This window comes from Pyxicephalus adspersus, chromosome 5 (genome assembly GCF_032062135.1).
Source record: "Pyxicephalus adspersus chromosome 5, UCB_Pads_2.0, whole genome shotgun sequence".
NCBI lineage: Eukaryota > Metazoa > Chordata > Amphibia > Anura > Pyxicephalidae > Pyxicephalus > Pyxicephalus adspersus.
The window spans coordinates 99,773,019-99,786,690 of NC_092862.1; the positions used below are offsets into that span (position 1 = coordinate 99,773,019).

Here is a 13,672-nt window from a genome sequence, read left to right on the forward strand (position 1 = left end):
AGTTTTCTTCCATGGGACTGAGCTGCTTTTCATGTCATTGGCGTATTCAAAATATCTCCAATATAAAACTATTTTAAAAGCTTCATTCTGCTGAAACATTAATTAAGACCAGGATCAATTTTGCGATGTGCTTATTGTAATTGAAGCCAAACAAAGAAAAGCCCCTAAGTGTGCTATTTTTATCATAAGCTTGTTTGTTACAAAAAAATAATTTGCACTTGTATCTTAAATTAAATGTACATTATCTGATTAAGAAAAGTTGTTTTACACATTGACATGGAAAAATAGCAGATCTGGATGTGTTAAATTGTGCATTGGTTAGACACCAGACAGACAATACAAGCTGCAGCAGTGTAAATTCAAAAAGCTAAAGTAAAAAGTAGCAAGAATGCATTTACCCAGTCAGTGTACAGGTATATATGATGTACTTAAGGAAAAATATTACCCAGGTTGTTGAAGTGATGCACCATGCTGCATCTTCTCCCTCTAATCATCGATGAAACCACTATAAATACAAGTCTCCTTGGCAGACTTGCCAGAACATTTCAAACCTTACAAGAAGACAGTTTTAAAGCAATAAGGGGAGATAGATTTATTTTATGTTACACACTCTCTGAATATTTAATTATATGAAAACTGCAACATGCTATATTTGCTATTGTTTTGGTCAATATTTCAACATTTGCTATTTGTGGCCACAAATATAATTTTTTGAGAAAGTTTAGTAATGACCAATAACTTTATATTAAATCACTTAAAAACTTTTAAAACCAAAAGATAAAATATATTTCGGCTTACCAGTCCATTGTAAAAGCTCTCAAAGCAAAAACAAAAAAAATTGTGTTGGATCAATACCGGTCAGATTGGTAAAAAAATGTAACAGGATTTGGAAATTGGTATTTTTTAGTAATCCATACTATATATGTCAATGCCAGGTACAGTATGGTTCAATCAATCTAGCCACCCAATAATGATCATCAGAAAACACAACTATCCATGCAGAAAGCATGCCATGGTCTGTGAATGTAATAAATTAATATGTCTACAGCCAATTTGACCACTGGATGATAACAGCTGGCATCATCTGGTAGATGGATTGTTTTAGCTCTACTATTCTTCTCAATCACAGATATTCATGAACTATAATTTATTTGCCACCTATATTAATTGCAAGGAGATTGCATGTGTAGATTTGTAAATCAACAGTAGGCAAAGTAGTAAGAGAATGTGTAAGTGAACATAGTTACAACATAGTCAGGTTTAAAAAAGGCATAAGCCCATCAAGTTTCACCACTAGGGAAATAAACATATCCCAGATAATAACCATATAGACATATTATCCAGAGGGAGGCAAAAAAAAAAAAAATCATGAGGCATTGGATGTTCCCTGGATCAACGGTCTCTGTTATCTTTACTTTAAAGCCTTACTACCCAGTTATAGTTTGTGCTTCTAGAAAAGCATTCAACTTTTTCTTAAAGCAATCTATAGTAGTTGCTGAAACTACTTCCTGAGGGAGCCGATTCCAAATTTTCGCAGACTTTACAGTGAAGAATCCCTTCCTTATCCAGAGCTTAAACCTTTTTCCTCCAGACGCAAAGAGTGCCCTCTTGTTCTTTGTAATGATCTCAAAGTGAATAATTGGCAAGAGAGTTTTCTATATGGACTGTTTATATATTTATACAGGGTGATCATATCCTCCTCTTCCCAAGGGAGAATATATTCAGTTCAGCTAATCTCTCCTCAAAGCTGAGTTCCTCCATTCCTTTTATTAGTTTAGTTGCTCGTCACTACACTCTCTCCAATTCCACAATGTCCTTTTTGTGAACTGGTGCCCAAAACTGGACTGCATATTCCAGATGTGGTCTGACCAATGCTTTGTACTGGGGCAGGATTATGTCCCCATCTCTGCAGTCTTTTCCTCTTTTATTACAAGAAAGTACTTTACTAGCTTTAGATATTGCAGCTTGGCATTGCATGTTATTATTAAGTCTTTCATCTACCACAACCCCCAGATCCTTTTCCATTTCTGACTCCCTCAAATGTATTACCTCTAGACAGTATGAAGCATGCATGTTGTTAGCCCCCAAGTGAATACCTTTACATTTCTCAATATTAAAGTTCATTTGCCACTTGGCTGCCCAATCAAATATTATTTTCAGGTCTGCTTGTCGATTATTACTATGTAGAGTATAGCATTGCTTACTAAACAAATACCAATTTCCAAATTTTGTTACATTTTTTAATCGATCTGCCTGGATTAATAAATCCTGTATGGACTTATTTCTATTACATAGTTTGTTGTCATCTGCAAACACAGAAATTGTACTTTTAATCCCAAACTCTATATTATTTATAAGAATGGTAAACAGTAATGGTCCCAACATTGAACCCTGGGGTACACCACTAATAACCCTAACCAGTGGGCCGACCACTAACCAGGGTTAGTGTGGGGGTGGTCTGCGTGGGTCCCACATAGCACACGCCCACCAGGGTGACATGAAGGATTCCCTGTGCACGGAGTCAGGTTCTTGAAATTAGAATGGGCGTAGTTCGTGGGGGGTCCTGCACAGCATAGGCCCACTATAATGATGTAGAGGATTCCCTGCGGTTACAGAGGCAGTGGAAATCTGAACACGGGCCACAATTGGCCTCCATGCCGGACTTTGGACATGCCTGCCCTAGACCTTTTAGAGTATGAATCATAAATCACTACTCTCTGGATACGGTCTTTAGGCCAGTTCTCTATCCATTTACAGATTGAATTTTCTAAACCTAAAGACCCTAACATGCATATTTACTGCCTGTGTATAGTGTCAAATGCTTTAGCAAAGTCCAAGTACACTATATCACCTGCTACTCCACTGTATACTTGTTTACTTACTTCCTCAAGAGGGTAAATTTGTTTGACAACTTCAGTCTTTCTTGAATCCATGTTGACTATCATTTATTATAATATTTTCTAGCAGAAACTTCTCCATGTGGTTCTGTATCAAACTCTCTAGGACCTTTCCAACTACAGAAGTTAGACCTACCACTCTTTAGTTACTTGGTAATGACTTTGCTCTATTTTAAAAGATAGGAACCACATTGTCCTTACACCAATCCATTGGTAAAAAATTGACTGCTGGATGAACAGGTTTTGGTAGTACTGTAGTTACCCTAAATTGACAATCAGAAACTCCCTTCACTTAATGATTAATAATGGCCACTTTCCAGCCTTTTTGCTACTTTAAAAGCATCAGTATATACACTACGCTACTTAGTAAAACTTATCTACACTTTCTAGCTGACTAAAAACTTATCACCTCTTTCAAAAATTGGGGATAAGTGACAATCAGGGGTTTGAAACAAACATCCCTGATCTGCATTTTAGAATATGGAAATATACACTTCCATTTTGGCTGATTTTATATCTGGTAAAAACCTTTTGGCCAATTGATAAATAATCCCTAAAAAGATAGGTGTAGTGTTAATGTACATGAATTTCCTGTGAAAGGTGATATTTCAAGGAAATGGGAATTCATTTAGCCCATGTACTACCAAGGTAATTTGTATTCTCTTGACAACTTGGATGTTAATGTCAACATGGCTGCCTAGTGGACTATATTTGTCTTGCAGTAGCAGACACTGATAGATAAATTCTATCTATGTGATGGGAAATTCAGATGCTGCATGCAGTGTTGCCAAGCTGACAAAGAATAGCCAAAGAAGCAATAAGTCCTAAACTGTAAATTGGAATTTACATAGTTTAAGCTTTTGGCCAAGATCAATCAGAACATCACAAGTTTCTTTTTTAACCTTGGGGGATACATCAGTCATTGGATGCTAATATATACTAATGAATAATGTAAAATACCCAGTTTTGTATGTGCGTTCTTCATTCCTTTTGTCTTTTACTTTAAAACCTTTTCTATTGTTTAATCTAAATCAAAGTTAATTGTGGGTAGAGAAAGGATAAAAAGAAAATCTGCAAATTCAATGCAATACCATTACTGATAAGTTTTATCAAAATATCAACCACCCTGAATGTATTAAAATAAAAAATATGAATATCAAACCATAATCGCTAAAAAACATTTTAAACATTCTCTAGTACAACTTTTCTCAGCATTTTAGAAGAAAACCCCAGGTCTTTAGGGACTCTTGCTATAATATAAAGCATGGCGGTCAATAGGAAGAATGCCTCTTACATTGGGGCCAGTGGAAGAATGCCACTCTTACAGATAGTCAAAAATATATTCGGTGCCACTTAAACTAACTTGAGAGGCACAAACTGCTCAATGAACCTATTGCAACCTCTGGTGAAACCATGGTTGGGAAACACTGCTGTAGTATATACAAAGATGCATCCTCTCAATCACACATATCTCAATGATGTCACCACTAATAGCTGAATCACATTGCTGTCAACATTATGTCATCATAGGCACAATAATTCCTCTTTTACTGCCTCTGGTACTCTGTTACTACTCGCGGCCTCTTCCACATGTCTATATTCCAGCACTAAATGCCTCTAAAGTTTTTCTGCACATCCTAGCCCCTGCAACCTTCTTTCCTGTCCAGGTTTCTGTCTATTCCATCATTAGACCCCCATTTTTTCCACACAGATCAGTTACTTGTAGCCTCTACTGCTACTGAGTTTTCTTTTCCACCAACAGACACCCCTGTGGTTTCCTCCTTTCCTAAGCTCCAGAGTCAGACCCTTCTTGTCACCATTTGGAAATCCCTCTCTCTTTCACCACTTTAAATCCATCCTCCCAAATGTTATTTGAAATTTCACATTAGTGGAATTAGAGAAGGGCAGCACTTTTTCTCACCCCCGTTTTCCCAATTTTAGTTGCTGCATAAATACTAGAGGAAGAGTATATTTTGACAGGGATGATTTTGCAGAAAATTGTTGATTTTGTGTTCCTAAACATTTTTCCCAAATTGTTCACTAATTTCCCCTTCAGCGATCCAGCCGCAAATTGAAATGAATAATATTACCAAGACAGGTCAATTCTTTAAAAACCTTGGTTCAATATGCAGTTTGTGATTCTATGCTAAATAAATTAAGGGCAGTAATATAACCTATTACATATATACACTATACTTTGTGTTTAACTGCTGTTTTGACTCTCAGGAGCAAAGACAATTTCAGAGATCAGTCAACCAACACTAAAAACAGTTCATTTTGTGGCTGATTTCTAGAAGTTGTAAAGCAGAGAAGCTGGGTGATTATAGTGAAATGCAAAGCTACCTCTAGTGGTTTATTAAATCACGTCCAATGAAATAATATATATGAAAATATAAGGTGTAAATAGCATTTAATTTGCCCAGTGCCTACTGTTACCTGTGATGGAGAAGCAGTTATGGCACTGCAACCACACCTCACCAGAAATGATTGTGGCACCGTTGTCACAACCAGGTGGTAACTAGAAAGCAGAGGCCCCAAGCTAAACTTTGTATGGGCCCCCTAACCCTCTCCCGGTGTAGCCCATCGTGGGTATGATATTAAGTCCTGATCTCCCTTTTAAATATAAAATTGTTTTTTTCTAAAATGCCTTTGTCTGGAAATTGTCTCTCTAGCAGACTAGGGTCATACATTTCCCCTTATCAGGTATTTCTTTATCTGACAACCAGGGTACTTTCAGACCCTCTAGTCACAAAACCTGCTGTGACTGTCTGGTGTTTGTGTATGCAAGACTCATAGGATTCAGATTAGACTAGATAGAGTGTCTCAGAATGAATTTTGAGCTGTATTTTGAAACCCATTTAATTATAATCTTTTTATTCCCAATATACCATTCTGTATAAAATAGTAGTTGACTTATTAGTAGTTGGATCGTTACTGTGTGCATTTTAAGACCAAGAACTAGTCACCTAGGCTTTAGGAAAGCCTGGAAACATTATTTAGCCTGTTCTGATGAACCATAATTTCCAGACATGCCTAGTTTGGTGAACTCCTTATTTTGTGGTGATTAATAATCTGGGAGTTGGTATTTCATAAAACCTGTACTTATGGAATTATTAATAATGGCTAGAAAAAGGGCCTCTTGGGAGTGTCTATAAGCATCCTAATTTTTGCCCTTCAGACAGCCCCCTCCCTGCTATCATTTGATGGTCCTATCTCTGAATCTCTGAATGATTTAAGTAAAAATTGTGTAACTTGCTAACCTGAATACACTTTTTTAAATATTGTGTATACTGAGAGAATCAGAAACATAACTGTGGTTGCCATTGTGGTAATAGTGCATGTAAGTAAGAACATAGTGGCAGTCTATCTGTGATGGTGTGTGTGGCAAGGGCTAGCAGAGTGGTTAACCTTGCCCCGTGATGGCCCTTTTCAGCCTGCTAGTGTGTTGACTGTTGCTGAGTGTGCTTGTAAGTCTATGGGTAGGAATGTGGACTGAACGGGCATTTGTCACAGTGGGATTGCCTAAAAACTTGTACTTCTCCACTTTTCTTCCGATATCAGCAAGTGTAACTTACTGTCCTTTCGCCTTCTATTCCTTGCTACCTTCGCTGCCTAATCATGACCATGATGCTGGCTACAGAGAAAGGATGCATGGGTAGCACCGTGCAGAAAACCACTTTGTGTCCCCTTTGTAAAAAAAATAATAATAATAACGTTCCCAAGTTAGTGTATATACATCTGTACTTACACTGATTTTACAGTTCTAAAAGGGGACTGTTGTTTCTGACTTGTCACTTTGTATCATTTTGTGAAAAATAGAAAACTGGATTTTGATTCTGAATGCTCAAAATCCAAACACAATTGAAGTGATAAAAGAAACTGCTACTGCTTATTTTCCACAGTAAGCAATGCAACTGCATCTTGCTAGGGGCACAATTGTCTAAGTAGTAATGATTGCTTGCCTACCTTATGCCTTTCTCACTTCTACAATGAGCTTTCAAAGGAATGAGTACAGGAATAACTTAATACCCCTTATACATTCCTTCCAAGGGTTAAATGTGAACTTCACCCAATACATGTCTTTAGAAGTAGACCTAGAGCCAATTACATCATCTACTGATTTCTCCTCTAAAACATTGACCCCAGGCCTGACAGTGTATAGACATGTTGCTGAATATACCTACACAGAAACCAAAATGTAAAAGTGTTAGAATTACAAGCCACTTCTGTGGAAATTTTACATTAGTACAGAAAAGTTCTTTTTGCCACAAATATTTCATGGGTTCGGGGCAATTATCCATACTTTGCAGTAATATATCAACAGTCATGTACTCCCATTTGGGATAGTTACAGTGTACTACTTGTTTACTACTTGTCTACTACTATTTGTGCGGTCATATTTTTATGCTAGGCCAGGTGATTAATACTTGGCATTACCACATATCAATATAAGCACACAGAAGTTAATGTATTTATTTATTAGGGAACTGGTATTGAAGAGCAGCTGGAATAAGGCTTCAACATTTTACAGAGGTGCTCATAAGGCTTTTTTGCAGAAACAAAGAAGCTCCCTGCTGTCAGCAGCTCCTTTGTTTTCATGGTGGCATGAATGATACATTAGGTGCTCGCTTGCAGCACCAACTGTTTATGGTTTAAGACTGAATCTCATTTGTTTTGCATTCTGCCAGCTTTCTGTGACGGTGGTTAAAGATGTGTGCTCCAGACCTTCCCATGGAAGGGTATGTACATTTAGGGTTTCACTTACCTGATTGGATTTTCCATGATGACTGCTACACAGTTGGCTAGTTGTAACTAGCACTTTTGCTTTTGCAGTGCTAGTGTCCTAAGTTTGAATTTTGGGCCAGAACACTTTCTACATAGAGTTTATATGTTCTACCTGTGTTTGTCTGGGTTTACACAGGCACTCGGATTTCCTCTTACATTCCAAAAACATACAGTTAGGTTAATTTGCTTTGGCCTCTAGACCTTGTTAATGTTATATGATTGTGGTAGGAACATTAGATTGTGAGACCCTTAGAGGGATATTTAGAGAAATGACTATGGATTTTGTAAATTGCTGCATAATATGTCAGAGCTATATTAATACAAGTAAATAATATAAAAAAAGGATCATCCTTGATAATGAACCTGTGTCTTACAATAAGCAAATAATTTAGTTACAATGTATACTGCACGCACATACCTTGTTACTAAATCTCACAAACAAAAAAGACATTACCAATCAGAATCCATGGTTTGTGATTATTAAATATTGGTAGTAAATTTTGGGAAATATGGAGTATGTTTATGACTAAACCCTACAATGGATGTTTTTCTTGTGCGTAGATGTGCAGTAATTAATTTAGGGTCAAATTTTATAAACAGAGACAAAAGTGTAACAAACACCCTATGACCTTGTTCCCATCATGGTCATGGAAATGAAAGTCTGAGGTCACTTCACCTATGACCTCCACTAGAACTATGATGATGATGTATGGTAACCCAACTATATAAGACTCATTAGTTATTAATTCCCTGTGCAATATCCAGCTATAGCATAGCAATAGCATCTCCTGAAAGAATGCAGTGTAGAAGATGTACCTGTTGCTGCTGTTTTTTGGAGATATTTTTTTAAACTGTGCTGGATGAGTAGATTGATTGACAAATAGACGTAATACATTAAATATATCCATGGGAAGCAATTGTTCTGCTTTCCTTTCAGAAGACATTACCTAGGGCTGCAATATCACACCTCTCAGTACTTTAACCTTAAGACCTAAATGGCTTATAGTTCAAACAAATAAGGATGCTGAAAGAGCTTAATTTCAGCAATCCTTTTCTTTCAGCATGTATTGCTGTCAGGCACACTTTCCTTTTTACTCCATGATATGCAATTAGCCTTTAAGCATTTACCATTTCATTTAGCTCACAAAAGGGCTATTTTCTACATTACAGTTTGAAGAAACTTCTGAAAACTTCAAAAAAAGCCATTACTGGCTGGTAGATTCCTCTTTCATATTGCATTGTTTCTGTTGGTGCTTTAAACATCTAAGGCATTTCTTTTTTGTAAAATAAAAAGTGATGTAATGTGTAATGTATGATTAATCAGACAAAAAAGATCAAGATTATCTTTTATTTGGATTGGCTTTTCACTTCTGGATTTCAGTGTTATATAAATATATTATATATACTGTATATATATTATATTAATTCTTGCCCTTCAGAGGCCAGTCTCAAATACGCTCATTATATTATAGTTCACAGAGATGATTTCAATACAATAAAGCCATTTCACAATTCAAAAATAGTATTTGCATCTGTTTAAAACTAAATGCTAATATTTAGTGTGGATCAGTAAAACATAGTGCCTTAGTATAAATATATATATATATATATATATATATATATATATATATATATAACTTGTAATATCCATTCTAGTTTCCAAGAAAACTTTATATCCTGAAAAGTTGGAGGCTATCATTACTAACTATTTTAAACTTGCTAATGAGTATTCATGTTGATCCAATAACTTAATTCCTTTCTGGGTCACTAAACAAGTATGCAGATCACGCACTCTGACGTCATTCTAGGGGGGGAGTTCCTTCCCCTTTGGCTCTACGCGCATGTGCGGGTCCAGAGTCCATGCATTTAGTGGTCCGTGACCTGCAAAAGGTTGGCGACTACTGTCCTAGAGAACGTGGACAGCACCGTATGGGAATTAACACCCTCCATCTATTTTCCTCTGAATAAAAGCAGTTGGGAGATATATCTTAGTAAGGTGTTCATCAGATATCTTACTTAGTACCCTTTACCTCTTCCCATAAATGGTTAAATAAGCCATAAAAAAAAAACACACACAACAGTGTATTATTATTTTTTAACTAATATTTTTGTGGGGTCTAGTTATGTCCAAATAGAATGTCCCACAACTACTGATTCAGTGTCAGTGGTTATTATCTTTACAATGACAGGTGTCCAGCTCTTAATATAACTGCAGTAATTGAGGCAAATGAAAATAAAAGCATGTCCCAGGAGTTGATAATGCAGTGATGCTGTAAAATGTAGTCAGGCTTTTGTATACCAGGGTTTCTGTCCACTACTTTGTCTATTTGCTGTTTGCAATCGCCCAACAGCCTGACTCATTTAATCTAGTTGAGCTTTAAACAGAGTGAAAGAGAAAGTTACATAGCACAGTTTTTAAAAAGCAAGTCTACAAGGAATTTGGTTCTAAAAGAGGTATAGTCCCACCAAATAGGGTTCTTTGGGAGTAAGGGGTGAATAACTAAATTTAGTCATTCAATAATTTTGAAAGAAATTTCCCATTTATATGAATTCCTCTGCACATAATTGAGTTTTCAAATCGACCACCAGATTGACCATCACTTGGCTAGGAGAAAAATATAGTTCCTTAGTAAATCAATCCTTTTGTCTTTAACACAATCCATAGATCACTTCAGCAGGTCAAGTATTCATTTCACTTGCTGCTAAAATTGTGCTTTATAGAATTACATACCTGGCATAAAATGAAATGTATTCATGCCTTCATTATTCAGTCAAAATGAGCCAGAGCCATGTGTCCAAAGACGCTCAATAATGACAACAAAAAGATGAAAACAGAAACTAAGCATTGTTTTTAACTACCAGATTGCATAGACCACCAATACATTTTCACTTCTGTGATCTTCAAAAGCCTGTTTATTTGTATTGATTATTTTTACATTAACACTCTTTTAAACCTGACCTAAGGTGAGTTCATTTCTCATCTTTCATTGCTAAATTTAATTCATGGATGTCTGAAATTCTATTGAATAAAATTTATTTCAATTATTTAATGGTGTTTATCCCCATTTGTTTGCTTAAGAAAAGAAAATACAGAACAAATTTAAAATATATAAATGAAACAACCATCTAATTTTATCTTTAAACGACTACTGGCAGATTCAGGAAAAAAAAAACAGAAAGCAAATGGTTGAATATTTAAAATGTTTACGAAATGTGTTGCTTTACCAATGAGTCACTGCCCGTTACTGTTGCTTAACTTTGTAGATATGAAAAATAGCTACCCTGAAAAACTATCTGCACTTCAGTTACCTGCCAGATGGCCAGGGACTAAATCATCTAGAAGGCACATTGATTTCCTGAATACATAGCAGCGTGTCTCTTCAGAATAATGACACTTCAATAACTAAGGCTTCCTATATAAAGTTGCCTTGCAAATCTTGCAGAGATGTCAGGATTCTGGAACACTGCTCCATTACATTGCTTTCATCTTTGATTGTAAGCAAGAAAACTGTAAGCAACATGCATGCAATTTTGGGTAAAAAAAACAGAACAGATAGATAGATAGATAGATAGATGGAGGGAGATAACTGATCCAAAGCAGTTGCTCTACTTTCACATTAAACTTTTGCTGTTGATTATTTAGGCAATGTGGCTTTGACATATTTGTACACTATGAAAGAAATGGACAATTACTGCCAGCGTCTCACAGCTGGATGTTAGTGACAGTAACTCAGTGATGCTCATTATAGAGTACATTTCTTCCTGATAGCATTTCATTACTGTTCAGCATGCAGGCTGTGTATTAAGTAATTTGGGTTAATTTGGTTTCATAAATGTAATCAACTATTAGCATTTTTGAGGTCAAGGCTCTTGTTTACTATGTTACTAGTCTTTAGGGAAAAAAGTTTATCAAGAATGTCTTTTTTTTTATTTTTGTTTGCTCCTTAAGGTGGACCTATGTATTAAGGCACAATTTGAGGCCCTTGGGCCTAGTGATGGGCCTTGAATTTTGACCCATTAACACCAACCCTCTCTGTGTCTATAAATAGAAGAGCCTATAATATGTCATATGGCTTTAACGTCTGTTGGTCTTATAACAGTCTGCTATTCCTTCATATCCTAAAATAACTTCTAAGAAAGGTAACCCCCCCCCAACTACTTTAGCATGGACTGGGTTATTCCCATGGTGGTGAACTGTTTTTGCATACAGTTTTTCATTATATTTATCTTTCAGTTGGATTTAATGGACTTTGTTATTTTTCAGCAATGTAACTATGTATTGTGGTTGAATTATGAGTATAGTATTGGTCAGTGTTTCTTAACAAGGGTTCCCCCAGCTGTTGTTAGGGGTTCCTGGACAAATTTGTATGTCTCAGGTCATATGAAGTGATATCAATTATCTTTTTGGCTATCTGTAAGAAATACATTCTTCCCAATGGCAAGCAAAGTAGGAGGTATTCTTCCCATTGACCACCACACTAATTTACTGTGAGTTGTGGATTTAGTAATTAAAGCAGGGGTTCCCTGAAGACCTAAAAGTTATGTCAAGGATTCTTCTATGTTAAAAGCCTAGAGAAAGACTGGTATAATAGGTTGTTCATTCAGCTAAGTGGGCAAATAAGTAAGTTGTGGTGTATAACCAATTGTTTGCAAGAAAATCAATGCATTGTCTGCAATTTTTTTTCTTAGACATATTTGGGATTCATGATGAACGTAGGTGTAGATACACTTTAAAACATGAGCATTTGTTTAGCTAAGTGAATATCCTATATTCCTTATTGATAAATATGATAATGGAACATGATTATATGACAAATAATTATTATGTTGGCTGTGCACCGTTTACTCTTTTGTAAACCATAGCAACTGTAATTACTAACATATAATAAACCCACATGCAGCATTCACATACATGAACATGGCATGTTAGAGGGCTTGGTTCACAAAATTGCTTTTCCCCATACAATTCTAGGGGAATGTAAAACCAGCTTAAAGTAAATGCAGTTTAGAAGGTGGTCAGCTGCAGGCCCGGTTTATGCTGGGTATTTTAGGCATTATGGTCTCACTGATAAAATAACAATTTTTCTGTTTTACTGATCTTGACCTTGTCTGGTTTTTGCTTAATACTGCTGCATATACCACTGTATCCAAATGTCTGTATTATTGGTAAAAAATATATAGCTTGTACTATAGGACATATAATTGACTTGCACAGTGCTTGATTACAATTTTATTCAAATGAAGAAGGATAAAAAGGGTGTTGCAATGAATCTGTAATTGTTTAAAAACCAGGCTATCATAATAACACAGTTCGTAATCTATAACTAAAAAGATGTTTCTGTCATCGAGTTGATATTTCTATATTCTTAACTTTTTAAATTTTGTTTACCTTTAGGCTTTTATTCTGAGAAGAACAATACTGATCGACCTTTGTTTGAGAACTCTTTTCAAGGGTGTATGCAGCTTATCCACGTGGATAACCAGTTGGTTGACCTTCATGCCATAGAGCGGGGGAAGCAAGGAAGCTTTGCAAACATCAGTATTGACATGTGTGCAATCATTGACAGGTAGGGTAATCACAAATGCATTTCTATATATTATTATATATATTATCCTTTACATGTCTATTTATGAATGTTTTTTTGCTTCTCGGTATTTCCTTGCCTTTATAGGAGCAGGTTTTGCTATTCCTCCCCTCAAACAGCCCCTTTGAGAAAAGGTCTCTTGAAAGACCCCCCCCCCCCCCCATTTATACACACCTTGGCTATGTCAGGAATTAACCCACTAAACAAGACCCTACAAGTAAACATGCATATGCTTTTGATTTTACAAATATCGATTGCTCCACCTGTAAAGACAATACATATATTTAATCAGATGGCGTCATTTAGGATAATAGGTTGAAACAACAAGTTCTATGCCATTTTGAACCTTTATGGTTACATTTTCATGGATGTCTGAAATTCTATTGAATAAAATTTATTTCAATT

The 13,672-nt window shown here is 35.9% G+C and overlaps 1 protein-coding gene across 1 annotated transcript in view; it reads left to right on the top strand.

The window, feature by feature from the left end:
• Window positions 1–13,672, top strand: part of CNTNAP2 (contactin associated protein 2) — a 902,024-nt gene that overhangs the window by 524,897 nt on the left and 363,455 nt on the right. Inside the window, exon 10 of the mRNA XM_072412254.1 lies at window positions 13,078–13,249. Coding sequence (XP_072268355.1) covers window positions 13,078–13,249 — 172 coding nt within the window. The remainder of the gene's footprint in view (window positions 1–13,077; window positions 13,250–13,672) is intronic.